This window comes from Salvia splendens, chromosome 20 (genome assembly GCF_004379255.2).
Source record: "Salvia splendens isolate huo1 chromosome 20, SspV2, whole genome shotgun sequence".
In the NCBI taxonomy this organism is placed as follows: Eukaryota; Viridiplantae; Streptophyta; class Magnoliopsida; order Lamiales; family Lamiaceae; genus Salvia; species Salvia splendens.
Window position 1 is genome coordinate 21,286,822 of NC_056051.1, and position 24,277 is coordinate 21,311,098.

Sequence of the window (24,277 nt, forward strand, 5' to 3'; positions counted from 1 at the left end):
GATATTCTATGTGTTTGCACATGACTGTGGACCTGTGATGTGAATTTTTATTTTAATGTCCACAAAATATGTTGATGGATTCACTTGTTCCAATCTAATGCTAGTGCTGTTGCGTCTCACCATTAAGGCCAAATAAGTTTTAGGTTGAAAATTCTCAAATCTATTAAATAACCATGCGAAATATTGAAAGTTTATATATTTAAGAGTGAAATACAAAAATGGTCTATGGACTATGGGTTTATCTCGCTCATAGTTCCCGGATTTTAAAAATATCGCCAGACAACTCTGGACTAAGGGTTTATCTCAAAATTGGTCCTTTTGGCCTTTTTCATCCGAAAATGCCCTTTTGGGGTGCTGAGCAATTTGGTCTTTTTACACTTTTAACTATTTAAATCTGATATTATTTCAGTGATGTACTAAATCTGATATTATTTCAAAATTATCATTCTTCTTTCCTTTTGCCATCCTTTATTTTGTTTCTTTATTTCAATATTAAATTTAATTTTATAAAATTAAATTTTAAAATTTTAAATATCAATAAATTTTTTTAATTAAAAATATTAATTCATGCACATTATAAATATTGATTAACACTATTAATTTTTGTTATTTAATATAATATTCAACTGAATTGAAGAAGTGCTGAAAAATAATATTAATAATGATGGAAATATAATGGCAATTCTACTTAGTCTTCGTTTGGTTGGTATAACTACTTGTGATAAAATATTATGAAATTGGCTAAAAATTTGAGACTGCTAAAAATTTGAGACTACTATTATTCTATTATACACCATCCATTCCAAAAAATATAGTCTTTTTTGTCATTTTTGTCCATCCCACAAAATTAGTTCATCTTTGTGTCGCTATAATAAGTCTGTGTGTCGCTGTCCATTATTTCCTACTACTTACCCAATTGAAGTATCTATATAGGAGTATTTTTGTTTAAATTTTCTAGTTGATTTTGATTGTTTTCAAATAAATAAACGAAAATTATGGTCTTACATTAGATGCATATTTATTTTAGAATAAATCGTGTTATATGGTCTATTTTTTATTTAAACTATTAAATATTGATTAATACTAAGTTGGCGTCGGCATACCTTATTGATTAACTATTAAACACTATCAAATATTGATTAAAACTATTAATTTCGTTATTTAATAATTTAAGAATTAACAAAAATTTATTGATATTTAAAAATCTAAATTTAAAATTTAATTATAAAATTAAATCTATTATTAAAATAAAGAAACAAAGTAGAGGATGAAAAAGGGGAAGAAAAATGGCAATTTTGAAATAATATCAGATTTAGTACATCATTGAAATAATAACATATTTATAAAATTAAAAGTGTAAAAAGACCAAATTGTCCAACACCCCAAAAGGGCATTTTCGGGTGGAAAAAAGGCAAAAGGACCAATTTTGAGATAAACCCTTAGTCCATGATTGTCTAACGATATTTTTAAAGTCCAAGGACTATGGGCGAGATAAACCCATAATCCATGGACCATTTTTGTAGTTCACTCTATATTTAAACATCAATTTATATTTTTTTGGGGATAAACTTAGAAGACACTAATAATCGATCAATATACACTTAATAAATACTAAAAAAATACCCCTTAGAAATGATATATTGTACTACATACATACAGGAGCGTCCTTAATGCATATTTAGTTTAACTTTAATACATTAAAAATTGATATCAACATTTTTATTTTATTTTTATAAAAAATCAAAGTTATTTATTTGTTTACTTTATAACTTCAAATAAATGAATAAAATGACAAATCAAACATTGATTTTTAAAAATATTTTCTTTAATAAATTTTTAAAATTTATTTAAATTTTATGTAAACTGCAAAAGCCCCTATTAATATATTAGAAAATATAACATTGCACAAGTATTTTTTTCCTATGTCCACACCTGTTGTAGCATATAACTTCTCCACAAACACTAGCGAAATGTTATGCGTGGTAATTAGAGATTGGTCATAATTTATAATTTGTAATATAATGTAAATTATAAATAGGACTAATTATCTGGCCGCATGGTGCGGCCGCCAGCACCACAACCTACTAACCTAGGGGGTGGATCCCCCGCGGTGCACAGCACTGCTGTGCACACTCACAAAACAATTTTTTAATAATAATAAACAAATATTTTTTTATTATCCCCTGTGAGCACAGCACAGCAGGGGATCCAAATCCACTAACCTAGCCATTGCGACAAATTAAAATAATTTGTTCAATCATCATTATTCACAAAGTCGGCATGTTACAACTTACAATAGTTCAATTATTTTGAGATTTGATGTTTTATAAAGTGCTGTCTTTTTCTCACCAATAGTGGTATTTATTTTAAGGTTTGATGTATTGTAAAGGCTGTCTTTTTTCTTCATTATAGGTCATTTTCAATCTATAATCAATGCAACATTTTCAGCATACAAAGTAGGCATAGGTAGATAGATGGAAATAAAGCACCGCTAATTACAGTAGAACATACTTAGTTGGTACTATGCTCGCATTAACATTGTTTCATAATATTGTTATTAATTAAATTGTTCAATCATTTGATTAGTAGCATTTGACCTACTTCATTGCTACATATTTACACATTTTGTTGTTCGAATACCACAGTTTTACGGTTCGAATATTTATTGTACTACTTTAATGTTATGAAAATAGCAATAGGCAGATTGACACATTTCTTGTAAAAAATAGATTTTGATTCAATTTTTTTATTCCTTTTATTCTGCATGAGGTAAGGTTGTTGGATTTACAGTTGAGGAAAGTTTTGATGCAATGCCAACCACTTTGTCAATTTTAAGGGATAAATTTCATTCAAATTAAAACTTTCATTGACTTTTTGGTGAATTTTTCAACTTTTAAATTTAAATATAATTTTTTAAAATTATCCCATAATGGGTAAACTATCAAAACCAATATTAACAAAATCAAATTATATGTGATGATAAAACAATGGTATTCTATTTTGAGTGCTTATTAAAACAAGTGTGAAAAGTTTATGTTTCTAAAATAGACCACATATACTATAACAGACAAAAATAGATGCATATAACTTTTTTATAGGCACGAAGGTAATATGAAATTTTTTGTGTGTAATGTATTGCTACTAAACACCGAAATCACTAAATAAATAGTGGATGTACAATTTACTTATTCAAATCGATATTTAATCATTACTGTACTTAGTTAATAAAAACAACTACACAAATTAAAATCTATATATTTTGTATTTCTTAAAAACAATGCTATATATTCTAAAAAAACCTGAATTAAAGCGACATTAGTGAATAAAAACAATATGATGATGTTAAAAGAAGAAGAAAACAATAAGATGATTATTTTTAGTGACATTCATATATTATTATAGTATTATTGATTTGTTAATACTACTACTAAATTAGAAATAAACAAATTAAAGAATAAAATAAAATACGCAAAAAATTGGTATAGCTAAAGTCTCAACTACTTTAACTGTATTCCACACTCCATTTCCCTCTTTCTCAAAGTCCAAATTCATGCAAATTTTGCAACCTAATTCAATCTACCACATTTTCCATCCAATTTTTTTTGTTGATCAGCTAAATGTTACCAAGAATTCACGATGAATCATCACCAAAAAAGAAAAGAAAAAAAAATACAGAGAGAGAGATTGATTGAGAGGTTGATGGAGAAGAAATTTAATGCAATAGCATTGAACGACCTCCTTCCAGCCTCCAAAGTCGTTGCTGATTGACCCATCGCTTTTCACAGCAATTGAAAACGCATTTCTTTAAATACTCTGCTTCTGTCGCCATGATTTGGGGGCGGGCCAGAAAAAAACAAAAATGCTTCCAAAAAGCACATTATGCGACGGCGGCGCTAGTGGAGATGAGGAGGAGGGGCTTGTGTTGGCGGCGCTGCAGAGGTCTCCTACGTGCGATCGCGCGCGAACCGCCGTGTATCGCAACGCTGCTGGAGAGTTGGCGTTGGTGGATGTTGGTAGAATCAGCAGTGATGAGCAGAAGCAGGTTTTGGAAAAGTTGATTGCTGCTGTTGAAGAAGATGTGGAGGGGTTTTTTGGAAGAGTTAGGCAGAGATTTGATGCGTACGAATTTCTCGAGTTTGTGTTTTATTATGAGAGTAAAGAGTTTCTAAATTATGCAAGCCATGTGTTTGTTAATTTGCCTGAGCTAGTTTGGTGTTGAACTATTTAGAGAGTGATGCTACAATGTCCACCGCCCCACCTTTCTCTGATTATTTTCAATTTCTGCTCGTGTCATTTGCAGCGTAGGCCTTGAATTTCCAAAAGTCGAGGTTCGATTTAAGAATCTGAAGGTGGATGCTTTAGTCCATGTCGGAAGCAGAGCTCTGCCAACCATACCTAATTTCATCTTTGACATGACTGAGGTAAACGTGTTGAGAACAGCAATCTACTAATAAGCTAAGCAGACTCTGTTTCAAAATTATACTGACTAGTTTAATGTAAACATGGCATGAAAAATAGGCTTTCTTGAGGCAGCTCCGGATTTTCTCTGGTGGAAGACGAAAACTTCTGATACTTAACAATATAAATGGCATTATACGACCCTCAAGGTATAGTGCGAGCTTAGGTTAAAAAGTAGGAGTATTTCTTAAACAGTTGTTTTTGATTTAATGAGTGAGGTTGTTATTTAGGTTGACTCTGCTTCTAGGCCCTCCGAGCTCGGGAAAGACAACATTTCTTTTGGCTCTTGCAGGTCGCCTTGCACCAAGTTTGCAGGTATTTGTGCTGCTGTGTTAATTTGTGTTACAATGTTGTGATTTTACTCTTAGCACATTTAACAACAGAATTGGCCATTAGATTTAGTGCAGACAACGATTTATTTCAGTTATCAGTTGCAACTAATGCATTCCTTTTCTGTTTTAGAAATTTTGGACTACTCTTTTTGGTGATCATTGTTCTGTTCTATTATAATATTATCCATCGAGATTTGTTTGACTACGTATCTATGCTCTTCACCTTTGATCTTGAATACCCAAACAAGTGGTTAAACGAGAGAATCTCACAATTTTTATAAGATAATGTGTAGTGTAGCTTTTTTTATTCTTCAACCTCTTATTCAACCAATTTTTACTTATGCCAGTGAGCTACACATCACTCTAGCAAACTTGAAAGAGCCCTTAGTCTTTTTGAGAAGCTGGATATCCTTGTCCAGTGAACTTTCCTTTACAAATTGCTCGATCCTGTATGGTGAAATATTAGTACTACTATCTAGTGGAGTAATTCTTATGTATTGTGATGTCCTATTTGGTCCCATTCAGTTCTTTTAAAATATTTTATCTACTTTGAAGATGTCAGGGAAAGTTACATATAATGGACAGAGTCTAGAAGAGTTCACTCCTCAGAGGACATCAGCATATGCAAGTCAGCAGGATTTACACATCGCAGAGATGACCGTGAGAGAGGTGCTTGAATTTGCAGGATCCTGTCAGGGTGCCGGATTCAAGAATGGTAACATAAAGTACACATTAATTTTGGCACTTTTAGGCTACGTCTTTCATGCTAGTTTCTGATCTGTCATTTGAACTTGTTGGTACCACTGGATCATAGAAATTCTCATGGAACTTCTTAGAAGAGAAAAAATTGCTGAAATTAACCCGGATCAAGAACTAGATATATTTATCAAGGTATGGTTTCCTGACTGAAATTCTCTTCCACTAATGATGCTGCCTAGGAATTTCTACCTGTGATCCAATACTTTTTAAAATACTTAGTTTGCTCCTAGGCAGTAGTTTTGGGGCAACAGACAAGCGTACTTGTGGAATACATCATGAAGGTGCGTCTCTAAATAGATATTTTCTTTTTTACTTCATTTTGGCAGTAAGTTTCAATGTCATGGATCTAAACAGACTCAAATCTTTTATAGTTTTTCCTTTCTTTTGAATTCAGTGAATCACAGTTTGTATCTATCGCATATATGTTCTTTTCTTATTTGAGGATCATAGCTTCTGTAGTAGGAGTGCATTCCTTTGCTTGGTTCTAAACTATATGTAAAGATTTTAGGATTGGACATTTGTGCTGATACATTGGTAGGAGATGAAATGCTTAAAGGAATATCAGGAGGGCAAAAAAAGCGGCTTACGACAGGTAATTACTCTTACTAGCCATAATGAGCTCAACTTTCTGCTGCAGAATATCTCAGCTTGAATTACTAACATATAAACATCGGCAGCTGAACTGCTTATGGGTCCTTCTAGGGTACTTCTCTTGGATGAGATATCAACGGGACTAGACAGCTCTACTACACATCAGATCATCAATTATCTTCGGCACACAACTCATGCACTGGGTGGTACAACACTGGTATCTCTCTTGCAACCAGATCCTGAGACATACAAAATGTTTGATGATGTGATTCTTTTTAGCGAGGGACAAATAGTTTATCAAGGGCCCTGTGAGGCTGCGATTGATTTTTTCACTTTTATGGGTTTCAAGTGTCCATCCAGGAAAAATGTTGCTGACTTCCTACAAGAGGTACTCATTTTGGTTCAAGTTTTCCTTTAAAACAGTGCTCATTGGTTCCTTGCTTTGGAACTTACATCTTTAACCACATGCATAGGTCTTATCTGAAAAGGATCAAGAGCAGTATTGGTTCAAGAACAAACAGTACACATATGTAACTGCAGCGAAGTTTGTAGATGGTTTTCAATCCTTTCATGTTGGCAATTTGTTGGCACAGGAGTTGGCTGTTACATTTGATAAAAATTGCAGTCATCCAGCTGCACTGTCTACCAAGACATACGGTATAAGTAGGCGAAAACTTCTAAGGATTAGTTTATCATGGCAGGTGCTACTGCTCAAGCGGAATTCTCCTGTGTTCATCTTCAAATTAATTCAGGTAATAACACGTTAATTCTCAGCTAATGAGGCTATTGCCCTCTTTCTCATTTATCTGAATCTAATTTGGCACTGTTGCTCATGGTTTAGACTGCATATACTTATACCTAAACAATTTTCTTTGTAGCTCCTCCTGATTATTCTTATGATGATGAGTGTGTTCTTCCGGACTACATTGCATCATAATACTCTGGATGACGGGGGCATCTACCTTGGTGCCCTTTACTTCGCAATAGTTATGATTCTTTTTAATGGATTTATGGAGGTCCCAATGTTGATAGCTAAGCTTCCTGTTCTGTACAAACAAAGGGATCTGTACTTCTACCCATGTTGGATCTATACTCTCCCCTCTTGGCTCTTGAGTATTCCCCTTTCATTTTTAGAATCTTTTCTATGGGTAGCAGTGACTTATTATGCCATTGGCTTTGATCCTCAAATAACCAGGTATATTTTGTACATTTCATGTTATATTCCGTGATCTTTCAACCTTTTATTTTTGCTTTCTCTAACAGTTTAGGCTCCCATATAGCTCTAACTTACTTGTAACATGCAGATGCATTTTCCAGTTCTTGTTGTACTTCACTTTGCACCAGATGTCAATAGGTCTTTTTCGTGTGATGGCATCATTAGGGCGAAATATGGTGGTTGCCAACACATTTGGGTCTTTTGCTATGCTGGTTGTCGTGGTCCTTGGAGGATTCATACTTTCAAGAGGTACTCGATGATGCCATTTTGCATTTTACTTAATGATACTAATATCATAATAGTATATGTTAACACTACCTTTTCTTGATTTTTGTGGAATTTTTCTTCTAAACAGATAGCATTCCAGTTTGGTGGATATGGGGTTACTGGTTTTCCCCTATGATGTATGCCCAAAGTGCAGCTTCAGTTAATGAATTTCTTGGCCACTCTTGGGATAAGGTAATATTGCTTTCCAGTACCATTTGCTCTTCCTTTTGAATGACTTTGTTGTACTTGCACATAGAAATGCCATTGTATGATAACACGGTTCCTTTTTCCTGATGCTAGAAAGCTGGAGAAGGCACTAATTTGTCCTTGGGACAAATGCTATTGAAGGTTCGCAGTTTATTTCCAAGTGACCATTGGTATTGGATCGGCGTTGGAGCATTACTTGGATATATTTTATTATTCAACACTCTGTTCACTGTATTTTTGACTTACCTAAATCGTAAGTTTCATTCCAGAAAGATCTCACCAAAGAGTTAATGGAGAGGTCTAATAATCTCATTAATTGTTGTGCAGCTCTTGGGAATCAGCAAGCTGTTATTTCAAAGGAGAATTGCCATGACAGAGTGAAGGGGAAAGAGAGTCGACGCTCCATCTTTTCTTTTGGAGAGTTTTTGCAACGTTCACACTCATTTACCGGTCCCCGAAAGAGCTTTGAATCTCACATAATGACTTTCGGAGAGTTTCTGCAGCATTCACACTCGTACACTGGTTAGCCAAAGAACTCCACTTGTGGTTTATTCGCTCTTCATAATCTGCCTCCAAGAGTGATCTTATCTCATCTTCTCACTGATTGTCAGGCAAGAGCAACGAGAAGCAGAAAGGGATGGTTCTCCCATTCAAACCACTTTCCATGTGTTTTAGCAACATCAGTTACTACGTTGATGTTCCTCTGGTATGTAAACAGCTTATTTTATGTTACTAGCCTTAGCTTTATCATGTAAGATATGTTCCCAGTCTTCTTGCAAGGAAAACCGCATTGTAAGGATATGTTACCAGCCTTAGCCTCATCATGCTTCAGGAATTGAAGGGGCAAGGCTTACAAGAAGAGAAACTACAGCTACTGGTAAATGTTACTGGAGCATTCCGGCCTGGTGTCCTCACTGCATTAGTCGGTGTCAGCGGTGCTGGTAAAACCACCCTCATGGATGTTCTAGCTGGTAGGAAAACTGGAGGACATATTGAAGGCAGGGTGTACATTTCTGGATATCCAAAGAATCAGAAAACATTTGCAAGGATCTCTGGATATTGTGAACAGAATGATGTTCATTCTCCATGCCTGACTGTGCGTGAATCACTTGTATATTCTGCTTGGCTCCGACTCTCCTCTCAGTGTGACTTCGCGACCCAGAGAGTAATTTCTCAGTTTCTTTACCATTCATTTCACTGTGTATTTTCTGCCATTAACTATCCTTTTTTTTGTATCAATGCCAGGCATTTGTAGATGAGGTTATGGAACTAGTCGAACTAACTCAACTCCGTGGGGCTTTAGTTGGGGTACCAGGAGTGGACGGCTTATCAGTAGAACAAAGGAAAAGGCTTACAATCGCAGTTGAACTTGTTGCCAATCCTTCTATAGTTTTCATGGATGAGCCTACTTCAGGCCTTGATGCCAGGTCTGCAGCCATTGTGATGAGAGCTGTGAGGAACATTGTGGATACGGGTCGAACAATAGTTTGCACTATTCACCAGCCCAGTATTGATATATTTGAATCCTTTGATGAGGTTCTCTTATGTTGTATGATCTTTTTTTTTAAAAAAGTTTGTATCTTCCTGACCCATATATCTAATCTTTCTTCCTCGTGTCCCAGCTTTTACTCATGAAACGAGGCGGGCGGCTCATTTATGCTGGTCCATTGGGAGAAAAATCCATCAAACTTATCGAGCATTTTGAGGTAACACTTGTTACGAAAGTCCAATTTATATCTAAATTTCTAATGCTGTCCTAATTATGCCTCATAATTCAGCATGTTATGTGTATCTGCCTGTCTTCTCATAGGCTATTCCAGGAGTTAAAAAAATAAGACCTGGATATAACCCTGCAGCTTGGATCCTCGAAGTCACATCACCGGCTGAAGAAAATCGCCTTGGTTTGGATTTTGCAGAATTATATCGCCAATCAGATTTGTACAAGTAAATACCAGCTCATCTTTTGAACAGAAGAATCGATTATCGAAATTTTCCTATTATTTTAGTCATTTAATCTTTTCCCTCACCATTTCAGGCAAAACAAGATTCTGGTTGAGAGCTTATCCAAGCCAGATAAGGATACAACTGAACTGAATTTTCCCAGCAAATACTCGCTGTCATATTTTGGTCAGTTTCTGGCATGTCTTTGGAAGCAGAACCTCTCGTACTGGCGTAACCCGCAGTACACTGCTGTGCGCTTCTTCTATACCGTAATCATTTCGTTGATGTTTGGAACAATCTGCTGGAAATTCGGATCCAAAAGGTTAGTTAGCCCTTGAGTTTTAGTAATCAGAGCTATAACTGTTTCACAACTGTAAAACGGTTGATCTTGGCGTTTTTACCATCGACAGAGAAACTCAGCAGGATATATCCAATGCTATGGGGTCTATGTACGCAGCCGTTCTGTTTATAGGAATCACAAATGCAACCTCTGTGCAGCCAGTGGTATACGTTGAAAGATTTGTTTCATATAGGGAAAGAGCTGCTGGGATGTATTCTGCACTGCCATTCGCCTTAGCCCAGGCACGGCCTTCTCCCTTGCCCCTCTTCTGATATAATTAACAGTTCATCGCTTACCAACACTCGTGCTGTTGTGCAGGTAGCAGTGGAGTTCCCTTATGTCTGTGTGCAGTCCCTGATCTACAGCAGCATCTTCTACCTGATGGCTTCGTTCGAGTGGAACATGTGGAAGTTTCTCTGGTACATATTCTTCATGTACTTCACATTGCTCTACTTCACCTTCTTTGGAATGATGACCATCTCCATCACCCCCAACCAAAACGCCGCTGCCATCGTGGCTGCCCCCTTCTACATGATGTGGAACCTCTTTAGCGGCTTCATGGTTCCCTACATGGTAAATCATTGTTTACGAGTTAATAAGAATTTTACTTAGCAAGTGTAACATATTCCTGTGATGGTGGTGTTATTGGCAGAGGATCCCGATATGGTGGAGATGGTACTACTGGGCGAACCCTATCGGTTGGAGCCTGTACGGACTGCTGACATCTCAATACGGAGACATGAGTGATCCGGTTACGCTGAGTGATGGTGTGACCACACTGCCGGTGAAGCAGCTGCTCAAGGATCAGTTTGGATTCCGGCATGATTTCTTGAGCCTTGCTGCTTTCGTGGTGGCCGGATTGTGCGCCATCTTCGCCTTCACCTTCGCCCTCGCCATCAAACACTTCAACTTTCAGAGGAGGTGATCAAACCAACCTTGTACACACATTGTGTTGAATCTGCAATACATTTGGGGTTTCATGTCATAAGCTTGTGGAAAATTCCCAACAAAAATGATGTGATGGAATTTTCATTTATTCCACTCAGTTGTAGGATATCTTGATATACAAGTATATTGTTGTTCAGCTATTACTGTATGTATTTTTTGTTCCTGCAAATTCTTTTTATCAATTAAAGTTTCATTCATTCAAATATACTCACAAGTCACATCAAGCTCGAATCCTTTTCACATTCAATTTATTTATTTTAGAAATAATTTTAATTAGTTAAGTAAACTAAATTTAAAAACTCAAATATAATCACATTTAGAATGCTAACTAATTTAACGAAAATTATATTCAAGGTTCATTCAGTCAAAGCCAGGTCCAATAACATTCCCGCCAACCACCGCCGGAAAATTCAATCATGAACTTCCGTCGCTGTCTAGCCACCGCCGCCCGCCACCGCAGACACCTCCCCGACGAGCCAATCTATTCAATCCCCTTCCCGCCGCTTCAGAAGCGGAACCCTCAACATCCACCCACTCAGCCGCCCCCTCTAAACCTTAACGCCGACGACCCAACCTCCGCCTGCATTTCCGAAATCCTCCAAAGTCCGGCCCTACAGCCCGGTCCCGACCTCGAAGCGGCCCTCAACGCGGCCGAAATCTACCCAACTCCAGCTCATTTACTCGGAATCTTCAAAAAACTTGATTCCAGCCCGAAACCCCTGTTCACACTCTTCAATTGGGCCCGAAAGCGGCCCGATTACAGATTCTCCATGGACGTTTTCAATGCCATGGTCGATTCTCTCGGTAAAGCCCGGGAATTTGACTCAGCTTGGTGCGTTATACTTGATCAAATTAAAGGAGATCTCAACGAAAGACCTAATTTCGATACTTATGTTATCATGATTAGGAGATATGCACGCGCAGGTATTATTTCATTTGATTGAGGGGAATGATTCACCTCACCTTTCTCGCTAGAGGATATTGCTTGCGGGGTGTTTGTGAAATTGATTCAGTTCTATTTTTCTGTTTTTGTATCTAATGTATATCAAGCTTAGTTACTCTGTGTGTGAGTGTCTGTTGTTGCTTATAAAGACTAGTTGGAGTTATGCCTATAAATCTCTGTAATGTATTTTGGTTGTTTTTGGTGTGTAATGTTTCTTCATGTTTCATTTACAGGACTTCCATTTGCAGCCATTCGAACGTATGAATATATATGCTGTTTGGATTCGTTTCACGATTCAAATGCAGGAAAGAATCTGTTGGAGACTCTGTTGGACTCTTTGTGCAAAGAAAAGCATGTTAGGATAGCCTCAAAGTATTTGGATACGATCACAGAAAAGGACCCTAGCTGGTTGCCATCTGTTAGGATCTATAACATACTGCTGAATGGGTGGCTCCGCATAGGAAAGCTCAAACATGCTGAGCGGATCCGTGTGCAGATGAAGAAGGCCGGTGTTAAGGCAAATGTGGTCACATATGGAACCCTTGTTGAAGGATTTTGTCAAATGAGTCATCCTGACAATGCAATTGAGTTAGTTAATGAGATGAGGGCGGAGGGAGTCGAGCCCAACGCAATTGTGTATAACTCCATCATTGATGCACTGGGAGAAGCTGGAAGGCTGAAGGAGGCGATGGGGATGCTGGAGAGGTTCTCAATTTTAGAAATGGGACCCACTCTTTCCACGTATAACTCGTTGGTGAAGGGCTTCTGCAAGGCTGGGGATCTGGTAGAGGCTAGCAAGATTGTTAAGATGATGATGAGTGTCAAGTGTTTGCCCTCTACTACGACGTATGGCTATTTCCTCAAGTACTTGTCGAAGGTAGGGAAGACTGAGGTGGCCTTGGATCTCTATAATCAAATGATCAAATCAGGGTATGAACAGGATCGATTTACATATCATCTGCTGGTGAAAATGTTGTGCAGGGATGAAAGGGTGGATCTTGCTACGAAGATGATCAAGGAGATGAGAGGTAGGGGATTCGATTTGGACTTGGCTACGAGCACCATGCTCATCCACTTACTATGGAAGTTGCAGAGGTACGACGAGGCTGTGTTTGAGTTTGTGGACATGCTCCGTAGGGGAATTGTTCCTCAACATCTGACATATCAGAGAATGACCGAGGATTTGGAGAGGCGGGGCATGTTTAAAACCGCGCATAAACTTCATGATCTGATGGCGTCCGTTCCTCGCTCGACAAAAGTGCCTAACACGTACAAGGGGTCACAGGAATGGAAAATGTCCATCATAAAGAGAGCTGAGTCCATGTCTCAGATTTTGAAGACGCGTAAAACCCCCAGCGAGCTTGGGCAGAACAGGTATCAGCCGGAAAGCGCTGTGCTGAGTGCTCAGAGGTTAATCGACCATATTCAGAGGAAAGCCAGCTTCAAGGAGAACAACGTTATTCACCACACTCCCAATTCTAATCATTTATAAAATATCACTACAATATTGAGTATGTATATATTTTTTAGAGATGCAGTAGATGTTATTTTATCTTATGATTGCTCTTGAGCTGTTTGTATTAAGATGGAAGAATTCTTGGTGAAATGTGGAAATGATCATACTTATATTATAGTAGTAATGATGGAATTATTTGATGTTTAGTAAAGTGGGCGTGATCTAGATTGGACCACAAGGATCAAGACGGTATGACATTTTTTTGGCTGGGTTAAGGTTTTATTATTTCATTATTGAGATGTGATTACTAATTATTTAAGTGGGCCCCGTTTTATCACATGTTTCATAGTTGAACCGAGACATTTGGAACACTCATATCTATTTCATAAAATAGGTGGCTCGTTTTTGTTTCTTATTTGATTGGTGAGGTTAGACCCAATTATTGGTTGAGTATCAAATAATTACATTTGATTTTGATTTAGAATCAGTTGAGAATGAGAAGTCATGAGCTTTAAAGAGAAAAAAATGTATGGAAAGGGCTGTTGATTTGCTAAGAGGAGTGTTAATGGAACAAGGATGTTGATGGTTTGAATAATTGATCGTTGCATTTTTTTTATATATTACTCCTATGTTTAGGCCCTACTAGTGCTTGTACCACCATATCCACATTCATGGTCAATAATAGGGGCTAAAAATATGATGGCACTTTTCAAATCGTAGATGAAAAAAGTGGATAAAGATTTATTCTTAATTATTGTCTAAACTTTACACTTTTTCGGTTTCAATCTAATACTAGTAAACCTTTTCTTGTCTTATCATTATTATTAAAATCCGAGGAATTAAACTAGTGAAACTCACTAAATTTTGTCACCACTCAGTTCAGTAAATATAGCAACCGTGATAACATTGGCCACTCAAACTCGATCATCATTATTACCAGAAATGATGAACCGATTGAGACTTTTCACAAGTTCAATGATATTTCCTTTGATTATATTTTTTCCCTTTAAAAATAATATTGATGGAAAAATAAGTAAATACTAGTATATCAATTAATAATCAATAGGAGTACTAACTAACACTATTAATTTATCATTATTATTATTATTATTTTATGAATAATTACTAAAATAAGTTTGTATTGCAGTATAATTTTATTTTAGTAGGACTGATCGATTCTAGGCTACGAGAATAAACTTAATAAATTCACCTGATTTCCCACCAACGCAATCATTGAAATAAAAAAAAAATACTCAGGGCCTAGGGCCTACTGCATTCCCCTAAGAGCATCTGTAAGGGAGAGGGTAAATAGAGATTTAAAGAGAAATAATTACCATATCTCTTTTTCATAAAATTTCATGCTCTAAATAAAGGAAATGGTATTTGAGGAGTTATTATACTTCTTTCATTTTGAGAAGGTATGTTTACATCTTCTTGATAGAATATGTATAAAGTTAATTATTTTGTTTGCTTTTTTAATTTACTTCTTTTCTTGGAGTTCATTACTTTTTAAGAAATGTATAATAACCTTTTTGAGAATATAAATGAGAAATATACCTTCTCAATATACCTTTCCCCTTAAAGATGCTCTAATATATTCCTTTTTTCCCCCAAGAAAGATGTTTTTTTAGTTTAGATTAAACTTAAATGATTTAAGTTTACAAAATAAAACGTTAGTATACTCCAATTATTGAATAAAAATAGAAATATTCTAAAATTAAAATTTGAAATTGAATTGATTCTACGAATAAAAGTGGAAAGCACATCTGTATCTGTGAATGCCATAAAAATACTTTTCCTTTTTAGTGCCAAAGAAAAAAGATCAACAATTCACTCTCTTTCTCTTCTCATGAAAGTCGTGCTCTCCCTTCAAGTGTCTCACTCTTTTCCTAGCTAAAGAATTTACCTTTCTTGAAACCCATCAACCACAGCCACAATCCATTTGAAAATTCCACTAGATTTTCTTTGTTTGCTCATTCTTGAGCTCTGGGCTTCATCAAAGCGGCGATGGTGGCGTTGTGAAGTGTTAAAAATGTCACCTTTACTTCAGATGCGGCATATCTAGCCTACCCCTCAATGGCTCATGCTCATAAAAATAACAGAGAAGCTGCTAGTATTGATGCCGGCGGCGAAACCGAAGCAAAGCCCACAACTTTTCATGATTTTCTTGGCGATAAGGGGCAGCCTCAAGAATCTGCTCCGCCGCCAGCCGGTGGTGGCAGGCCGTCGCAGGATGCGTCGCCTTCCTCCACTTCTGATCTGGGCTCTGGTGAGAAGTAGTTTTACTTGATACTATGCTCATTTTTTGGTTTTGGTTTTGTGGTTGTGATAAAATTAATCAGTTGTTTTGGGCATGTTTTCAATTCTGCTTCTATTGAGAATTTGTCTGTGTTATTGTATTGTGTGACACTGTGAGTGCGTGTTTGTTTTTTCACTGGTAAGATGATATTAGCGTATAGTGGCTATTGTGCTTCCATTTCAAGTTTAATTTGTAGTTAACTTTGCTTAAATCTACTTGTATAAGTATTGAATTATGCATCTCTTTTGTGAGGTTGGCTGCTTTGGTGGAATAGTTCATTAGGCCTCTCCTTTTCGTGCAAACTGCATTTGGAGTGAAGTTCTTATGGTTTTATAGGAAATGTTTTTTGGCTGTTTACTTCAAAACTATTGCTAAATCTCCACTCTATATGTGTGTCAGTTAGCGTGCGCTGGTTGTGTTTATTTCGTGGTGAACTTAGCACGCAGAAGCACTTGAACAAATTAAATGTAACTTGGATGGTGTTCGACTCTGATGTTTCTATGATGCCATCCATGATTGGTGGCGACTGCTCAAAGAAATTGTTGTTCAATAGTAGTTTTTTTCATCAATCATGTTAGAAAGACTTGTGAGTAATCAGTTGTTTGGGGGAATGTTTTCAGTTCTCTGTGTTAGTGCTATTTTATTGAGAAATTGTTTGGGCCAGTTTATAGTGACTTTATGTCTCCATTTCAAGTTCAGTTTGTGGTTAACTTTGGGTAAATCTACTTGTTGAAGCCTTGAATTATGAAGGTCTTATTTTGTGAATTTGGTTCCTTTGAGAGTGGAGTGGTTTCGTGTGAGGCCATTGGTGGATTAGTTCACTGAGCCTCTTCTTTAGGGTATATTACATTTGCACAACAGTTTTTTATGGTTTTATAGGAAAATCTTATTGGTTGTTTTCAACAAAACTATTGCTACAACTCCACTTTTAATGTGTGTCAGTTAGTGTGTGTTGTGTTTATTGGATATCAGTCCCCATGAACTAATCACGTCGAAGAAGTTAAAGAAATCGAAAGTAGATTGAATGTTGTTCATCTTTGATGTTCTATAATTCCATGATTCTTGATGACTACTTGAAAAAATTGCTGTTTGATTTTTTTATAAATAATGTTAGAAAGACATGTCAGCAATCACTTGGAAGGAATACCGTTTTATGGATCAAGAGGCGATGTTGCTGGGCTGGAAAATACTACTAGGTTCATGAACAACAAACGAAGCAACTCTGACTCTTTCATGATGTCGTCAAAGGATAAATTTCCACAAGGGCCTACAGATTCGCAAGACAGCCAACCCTTGACTAAGGTTTGTTTCTTCCATCTTCTCTTTGTAGTCTTAACTCTTTTAGCTACAATCAGTCTACACATCCTCAATATAGTTCATATTTGATAACAAGTTTTGCAGTCTTGTGATGTATGAGGCTCATTTTCGTGTGGTTCACAATATACTCTCTAATCTTAGGAGTTTTGTTCTATATCAGCTGCTGCGCTATTCAGGGAGCGAGCGGCCTAAACGCCCACACGAGGAGGAGGCATCTTTTGGTATCCATCAAAGGAGGCCACTTTCGGCCTCTTTTATATCTCAGACTTCGACCGGTGGTAGAGCTGATAACAATCCTTCCAACTGGGACAGAGCCACAGCGGTTAACCCGGGGCCAGCAATGCAATATCCTCCACGCACCGGACATGTCATGCCATTTAGCTACCATGCCCAGTCAAATAGGTTCAGAGAAACAAACGTCGGCCCTTCTCTAATGTCACAAACAGCTGCTGATGAAGGATCGCGGACTGGAATCAAAGGCTCCGGAATTTTGAGTTCGTTAAATGCAGCTGGAGCTATCTCCGGGAGACAGCCTGCAGGGGTGCTCATACGCAGTGGTAAAAGTAAATCTGGCGCTTGCATTTCTGAACCGGAGTCTTCTGCTATGCCCAGGTTAATTCAGGACACAGGTTCTGTTTTACTATTTTGTGCCTTGGTAATTGACCTGAAAATTTAAGACTAGATTGATTAACTATGTTTTGATTGATCTCATGACAGCCGTCATGGAACAGAATCTTCTGGTCAAATGACAATATTTTATGGGGGCCAAGCGCACGTTTTCGACAATGTTCATCCAAATAAGGTGAGAGTAAGCATGAATCTTATTGCCAATAGAAGTTGAAACAACTAGAACCCTTATTTTATAGTATCAGAATTTGTGAAAATTTGATTGAGTGATTGGTACAAGATTAGAATATTTTGTGATGTAATAGACTCGTATCGGGAACATTAATGGTAATATGATTGAAGGGCAATTTCTCTCTAAGCGTGATTCATCCCATACTTACTCTCTCTAGCTCATATCACTCCGCTTCTCTGAACTTTTATGTGTCAAGAAGCTCTAATTTTTAGTGAAAAAGTAGTCCTTAGAATGGTATGGTTGCTCTACTGTCTTTTGTACATTTCACTTTTTAGATAACTCATTTTTCGGGCGCATCGTATTCACCTATATGGTCAGAAGGGAGTATAAACCTGCGACTTGTCACATAGCTGAGTAGGCGAACGTCTTATTACATTTTCTCATGGCTATTGTTAGCTTACATCACTATTGGCAAACTCCCTTTGGACTTTTGATTTGACATGTTTTGTAGATATAAGTTGGTCAGAGGTTCTTACTTAACGTCTATTTCTTCTGTCGACAGTCATTGTTCTTTAGTAATGCATAAATGAGTAGTAATACTGGCTAGCGACTCTAGTGTGTCGTTGATGAGAATGGAAGGGTGGTGAAGGTGGATTTTGGCACTCGTTTAGACTGCTTAGAAAACAGTGTCATTGGTGTTATTTGCTGTTCTTATATCTCTTCTTGTGATCCACATCAGGCGGACGTGATAATGGCATTGGCCGGATCAAATGGAGGATCTTGGTCGACAACCTACACGCCCATTTCTTCAGCAGTCAGGCCATCTACCGGAGAAAACCGCCTACCTAGCAGCAACAATGATGCCGGCATTGCTATGCTGAGGGAACTGCACGGGGGGCCATCCGACAAAGGTGACACCCACCGCGGTTTTGCTTCTCCCGATTGATTCACCAATCCTGCTACTCCATTCATATTTTTTGATATGGAAGCCTCTGGAAAGATCCATCACCAAGAATCTGAGAGGGAGTTTAATCAAAGTTTGGGTTGATGAAGGAATCTGTAGCAGAATCATTGCAGGAGGAGGGGAAGCTGAGTGTGAGGTTTAGGTGTGATTGGTTTATTTGAGTTAGAAGACAATCATTCATATTAGCTATGTAACTACTGCATATTCATCATAGATTCTCTTCTTTCTCACTATGCAACTTCATTTAGAACAAAAAAATTGTTGAGCAAATTAACTGGAATTTTTATTACCAGATTTTGAATGGACTGATTCTCAAGACTACTTTTGTTCTATAATTACCAAGCTAATGGGCAGTGTTGTAAAATTTAGAAAACTAATATTGCTAGGTCTCTTCTGGTATGTGATTATGCTTTCTACATTTTGAACTGGTAAAAATTAATTATGGCAAAAAAACAAATACTACTCCCTCCATTCCCAAAGAGTATGAACTTTGGGCTCGGCATGAATTTTAATGCATTATTGGTAAAGTAAAAGAGAGATAGATAGATAAAGTTTTTTAAGTATTGTTAGTGGAGAATGCATTCCACCTCATTAGAGAGAAGAGAGTTTCCAAAATTGAAATGTTCATACTCTTTGAGGACGGACGAAAAAGTAAATAGTGCATACTCTTTAGGAACGGAGGGAGTACTATATTACTTCTAAACACTTTTTTTATGAGTAGTTTATTTTATAATTTAATAAATCATAGGCTAAATTGTTAGGAAAATCATGAACTAGTCCATAACTTTAAAAGTCATGAAATTTGAATTTATTCGCAATTATCCTTCCACAGCAAAAAAAAATCCTATACCTATGTAGAGTGGGTTGCGTTAGTGTGCTAACTAATTTACAGTAATAACTAATAACTTTCAATTCTGTGTATTAAAATTATCAACACAAAGACATAATTATATCAATACAACATGTAAATTTAAATATCAATACAAAGACATAATTTATTAACACAAGAAAGATTAATAAATTTATGTCTTTGTGTTGATATTTTAACATAAAAAATTGATATTTAGTTATTAGTTATTACTGTAAAAATTTGTATTTGATCACACACACATGTAGAGTTTAATTACTAGTAAATGAATTGATAGCCAAAAGTTGAAATATGAATTTGTTTTCCTTTTCTCCAAACAATATTTATTCTGCTGGAATAAATGTCTCATATTTTCTTTTCTGTCCATTTACAAAAAATATCTTATTTTTGGTATATATATTTCACATCCCACTAAAGCTTTTCTTATTCACATACAAATAAAAATAGAAAAACAGCGGGCACTTTTTATCTCAATCAGGGGTGTCGAAACGGGTAGCGGGTATCGGGAAACCCTCAACCCGACCCGCTACCAGGCGACAAAGGAAAACGGGGCGGGATCGGGTAGTTTGTTTTAAATTTTGCCGGTATGGGTATACCCGCTACCCGCGCGGGTATACCCGTTAAACCCGATAAAACCCGTTATTTTTAGGGTTAGGGTTTTAAAATATTTTATTTTAGTTAATTAGTTTCAAGTTTATATATAATCAGTTTATATTAAACTTTTGAATGGTGATTTAATTTTAGACATGCTTGATGTTTCTATCATATTTGCTTATTTGAAATTTGGATTTGCATTATAGTATTTCATACGTAGTCATATTATATTTAAGAGATGAGAAATCACCATATTTATGCATAGTTAATAGTTGGAAATCATGCAAATACAACAAAGTAAAAAAAATACAAATCTAAAATCATAGTGTAGCAACTAGCAACAATCCCAAAATCCATTCTAGAATTACAAACATGTACATAAAATTATTGTATTAGATGACTAGCATTGATGATAAGCGAAAACTAAAAGCATAATACCATTGAATAATATAATATACAATTCAAATTATGCCTGCAGGTTTGGGATACCCGATGCGGATATCGGGTTACCCATATAACTATACGGGTCGGGATTGAGTAGTATAATATTGACGTTTTCGGGTACAGGTACCTGCAAAATAGGGTTTGGGTATCCGCGGGTACCTGTTTCGACACCTCTCAATAACCTTTTACACAAAATTTGTACTGTTATCTGAATTTGATATTTTTATATTAAAATGTTATATATATGTTGTCACACGATTACATAAATTGTTTAAGAGTATACATAACAATGTTATTTGAAAATTATTGTGCAAGGGGATAAGAGTGTAAATAACAATGTTGAAAGTGACCTAAATCATAATGTTACTCGAACATTATTGTGCAAGGGCATAATAGTGAAAGTGACTTCTAGTTTAACACTTTATATCTATATTAATAAGGCTAGATTGACCGATTAACTCTAACAACAAATACATCAGTTTTTAGATTAGGGGTATTAATGAATAATAATCTATTTATACATAACTAACATAATAACATCAATACATGCGTACATGACATCAGCGATGCACTCAGGATACCATAGCCGTGTTGGACCCTTCACTGGTGCCCATCGAGCCTGTAGCACACCAAATGCCCGCTCCACATCCTTGCGCGCTGCCTCCTGTCGGCCCGCAATGTAGACCTTCTTTTCATCAATTGGACATCTGATCGTCTTCACAAAGACGGGCCAACTAGGGTATATCCCATCCGCCAAATAGTAGCCCATATTGTGCTGGTTGCCGTTGGCGACGAAACTGTTGGCCGGACCAACGCCCATACACTACTCGTTGAAAAGGGGCGACGAATTTAGGATGTTGAGGTCGTTGTTCGACCTGACTACTCCAAAATACGCATGCCAAATTTATAGCTGGTAGTCAGCTACGACTGTGAGGATCATCGTGAGATTCTTGCCTTTGAAGCCGGTCGTGTACACCCTTTTCCAAGTGGCGGGGCAGTTCTTCCACTCCCAATGCATACAATCTATGCTGCCCAACATTCCCGGAAACCCGTGCTGATTCCCGCATCATAGCCTGGCAGTCTTCGGGGATAGGCTTTTGAAGTTACCTTTCCCCGTATATCTCAATAACGCCCTGACAAAAGTACTTCAGACACTCGCGGGCAGCCGACTCGCTGATGTGTAGGTACTCGTCGAACATGTCGCTCGCGCCTCCGTATGACAGCTTCCTGATTGCGACAGTGCACTTCTGTATAGGCGTGTGACCAGGTCTACCACTCGCATCCTCACTGAACCTGAAATACATGTACCGACGCTCTAAAGCATTCACGATACTCATAAATAGCGGTCGGTGCATCCTAAAATGTCGCCGGAAAAAGTTCTCACCAAACCGCGGCTCCTCTGCGAAGTAGTCCTCAAACAACCGGCGATGTGCAGCGATATGGTCCTGGGGTACTACAACTCGATAATGGATGGGGCGAGATACCACCGGCTGCAGATGCCGCTGCAAGTGCTCTTGTACGCGACGATTTATCTCGGCGGATGTATAAGACCGCAACCGTTCATTAATTTGTCGCATTGTGTCAGCAGCATCCCCACCACTAGCCATTTTGGATCTACCGATAGAAACGTAGAGAGAAAGAAGAGAAACTCATTAATACAAGTGGTGCGAATGAAATGAAGTTCAACGAGCCGAATATATAGAATATTTTTTTAAAAAGTACAAAATTGAAAATTTGGGACGTCCGCCCCGACGTCCGAGTCCGTCTCCGACGACGCAATAGCGGACATCCGCTATTGCGGATGCTCTAAATAAGGAAAGTTTTGAACAAACATGCACCACTAATAATGTGGACCCCACAATACATTTAACCCCCTCTTACTTTTTCATATCTCTCTCTTACTTTACCAATTACATATTAAAACCCGTGTCATATACAACTTGATCAATTTTTGGGGATGGAAAGAGTATATCCATCTTTCATTTTAGTTTGTTCAGATATCCACTTTCCATATTTGAAAACAAATTTCTTTCTCATCTCTCATTAAAATATTCAACCTCATTTTTTACTTTAATTTATCATACTCAATTACTCTATCTAAAATTCTATAAATTCAACAATGTAGGAGGAACTACTTAATTCATATTATACACATGACATGATAATAACAATCATTTAATGTTTTCGCCCATTTGAGTCATTCTTAGCAAGCCTGTCCCTCGCCCACGGGGTTAACTCACCTTCGGTGTGTTATATTTTTGTCTTCTTCTGCACCCACCAGCTTACCGTCCTCCAAAATGTCAAATCAACCAACGCTCTAATAGGCAACTCTCTCACACCCCTCAACACGTTGTTGTAGCACTCCGACATATTTGTTGTGGCCACCCCCACCTAAGTCCACCATCGTAGCACAGTGACCAACATTCTTTTGTAATCGTATTGAGCATTCGAACCGCACCACTGCTGACATCATATAGTGCTCGACGTCTTCTGCCAAATTTACGTGCCTGAGTACTGACCCCCAACTTCCATATCATGGCCTTCACATTGGGGCCCTTGTGCTTCTTCAACAGATTTGCCCTCACATGAAGCAAACAAAATTTGTAGTGTATCTGCGGGGCCCTTGTCATGATTTCATACTCCATTGCATTCAAGATTCCTTTATGCCTATCTGATATAATGCACACCTCCCTCTCGTATTTCACCACATGAGTTCTTACATGATCCAAAAACCACGACCAACTGTCGTTTGTTTCTTTATCCACCACAGCATATGCAATAGGCAAGCATGTATTGTTAGCATCAAAACCACAAGCAACAAGCAACTTACCTTTAAATCTTCCTCGGAGGTGAGTCCCGTCTACTTTTAACACCGGTGCGGCCCTCTGGAACGCATGTATTGCAGGCCCAAATGCCCAGAAAACATAGTTGAACACCTTTGTACGCCTCTGACTCAACAGCTCGTTGTGCTTCCACTCAACAATTGTGTCCACATTCTGTGACTGGAGTTCAAGCATGTAGCTTGACAACTGCCTAAATGATTTCTTCCATCCACCATATACAAATTCTATAGCATTTCTCTTTGCATACCATGCCTTCTTATAACTGATTGACACACCAAATCTGTCTTGAACATCAACTATTATTGAGAAGACCTTGAAATCGGCACATTGTCGCACAAGATGTCGAATCAACAGAGAAATCATTGCCGATGAAAAGTTAGCATGATCTCTGTTAGAACGATGGCCTACACAAGTATGTCGATCCTTCCACTTCCTAACTTCCCACATATCGTCATGCGACCTTTGTGTAACTGAAACCTCCCACTTACATTCCCTCACCTTTTCAGCGTCGGTGGTGCTGATGATGCCTGCCCCTGTTGCCGTCGTTCATGCTGGATATTTACATACGGCATGTCACCTTCTTAATTTGCTCTCGACGACCTTAAACTGTTTTTCCTGCCACAAACTCCACATAGTTATAGCAGCCTTCACATGTAGCTTGGAATCAAATTTTGTTCCCAACACAATCCGA

General features: G+C 37.4%; 2 protein-coding genes and 1 pseudogene across 3 annotated transcripts; all 3 read left to right on the forward strand.

Moving 5' to 3' along the window:
• Positions 1-3,546: 3,546 nt before the first annotated feature.
• LOC121782841 (ABC transporter G family member 32-like) lies at positions 3,547-11,262 on the forward strand. 2 transcript variants are annotated; one of them, XM_042180813.1, is made up of 24 exons: positions 3,547-4,119; positions 4,301-4,421; positions 4,519-4,607; positions 4,689-4,773; positions 5,346-5,505; positions 5,605-5,681; positions 5,780-5,830; positions 6,051-6,141; positions 6,227-6,528; positions 6,614-6,892; positions 7,019-7,335; positions 7,445-7,605; positions 7,712-7,815; positions 7,924-8,083; positions 8,158-8,352; positions 8,442-8,536; positions 8,663-8,995; positions 9,076-9,366; positions 9,453-9,536; positions 9,641-9,774; positions 9,866-10,093; positions 10,182-10,353; positions 10,430-10,684; positions 10,764-11,262. In XM_042180813.1, the coding sequence occupies exons 1-24, from the start codon at positions 3,860-3,862 to the stop codon at positions 11,034-11,036; spliced, it is 4,317 nt and encodes a 1,438-aa protein (XP_042036747.1). In that variant the 5' UTR covers positions 3,547-3,859; the 3' UTR covers positions 11,037-11,262. The 2 variants fall into 2 exon arrangements, with proteins under 2 accessions (XP_042036747.1, XP_042036748.1); XM_042180814.1 differs by lacking the exons at positions 3,547-4,119; positions 4,301-4,421; positions 4,519-4,607; positions 4,689-4,773; positions 5,346-5,505 and having other exon boundaries at positions 5,784-5,830.
• Positions 11,263-11,434: 172 nt separating this feature from the next.
• On the forward strand, positions 11,435-13,477 carry LOC121781271 (annotated as a pseudogene).
• Positions 13,478-15,268: 1,791 nt separating this feature from the next.
• Positions 15,269-19,214, forward strand: LOC121780789 (protein TIFY 8-like). Its single transcript, XM_042178416.1, has 5 exons — positions 15,269-15,727; positions 16,872-17,059; positions 17,235-17,686; positions 17,792-17,876; positions 18,613-19,214. Exons 1-5 carry the CDS (start codon positions 15,535-15,537, stop codon positions 18,817-18,819), a joined length of 1,125 nt encoding a protein of 374 aa, XP_042034350.1. The 5' UTR covers positions 15,269-15,534; the 3' UTR covers positions 18,820-19,214.
• The last annotated feature ends 5,063 nt before the right edge of the window (positions 19,215-24,277 follow it).

Bases quoted from the DNA above. Each gene is read 5' to 3' on its own strand.
- LOC121782841 (XM_042180813.1), top strand. From the start codon at position 3,860: ATGCTTCCAAAAAGCACATTATGCGACGGCGGCGCTAGTGGAGATGAG. The intron at 7,336-7,444 runs GTATATTTTGTA...TGTAACATGCAG, and splicing joins TTTGATCCTCAAATAACCAG to ATGCATTTTCCAGTTCTTGT. The intron at 10,685-10,763 runs GTAAATCATTGT...TGTTATTGGCAG, and splicing joins GCTTCATGGTTCCCTACATG to AGGATCCCGATATGGTGGAG.
- LOC121780789 (XM_042178416.1), top strand. From the start codon at position 15,535: ATGGCTCATGCTCATAAAAATAACAGAGAAGCTGCTAGTATTGATGCC. The intron at 15,728-16,871 runs GTGAGAAGTAGT...AAATAATGTTAG, and splicing joins CACTTCTGATCTGGGCTCTG to AAAGACATGTCAGCAATCAC. The intron at 17,687-17,791 runs GTTAATTCAGGA...ATCTCATGACAG, and splicing joins GAGTCTTCTGCTATGCCCAG to CCGTCATGGAACAGAATCTT.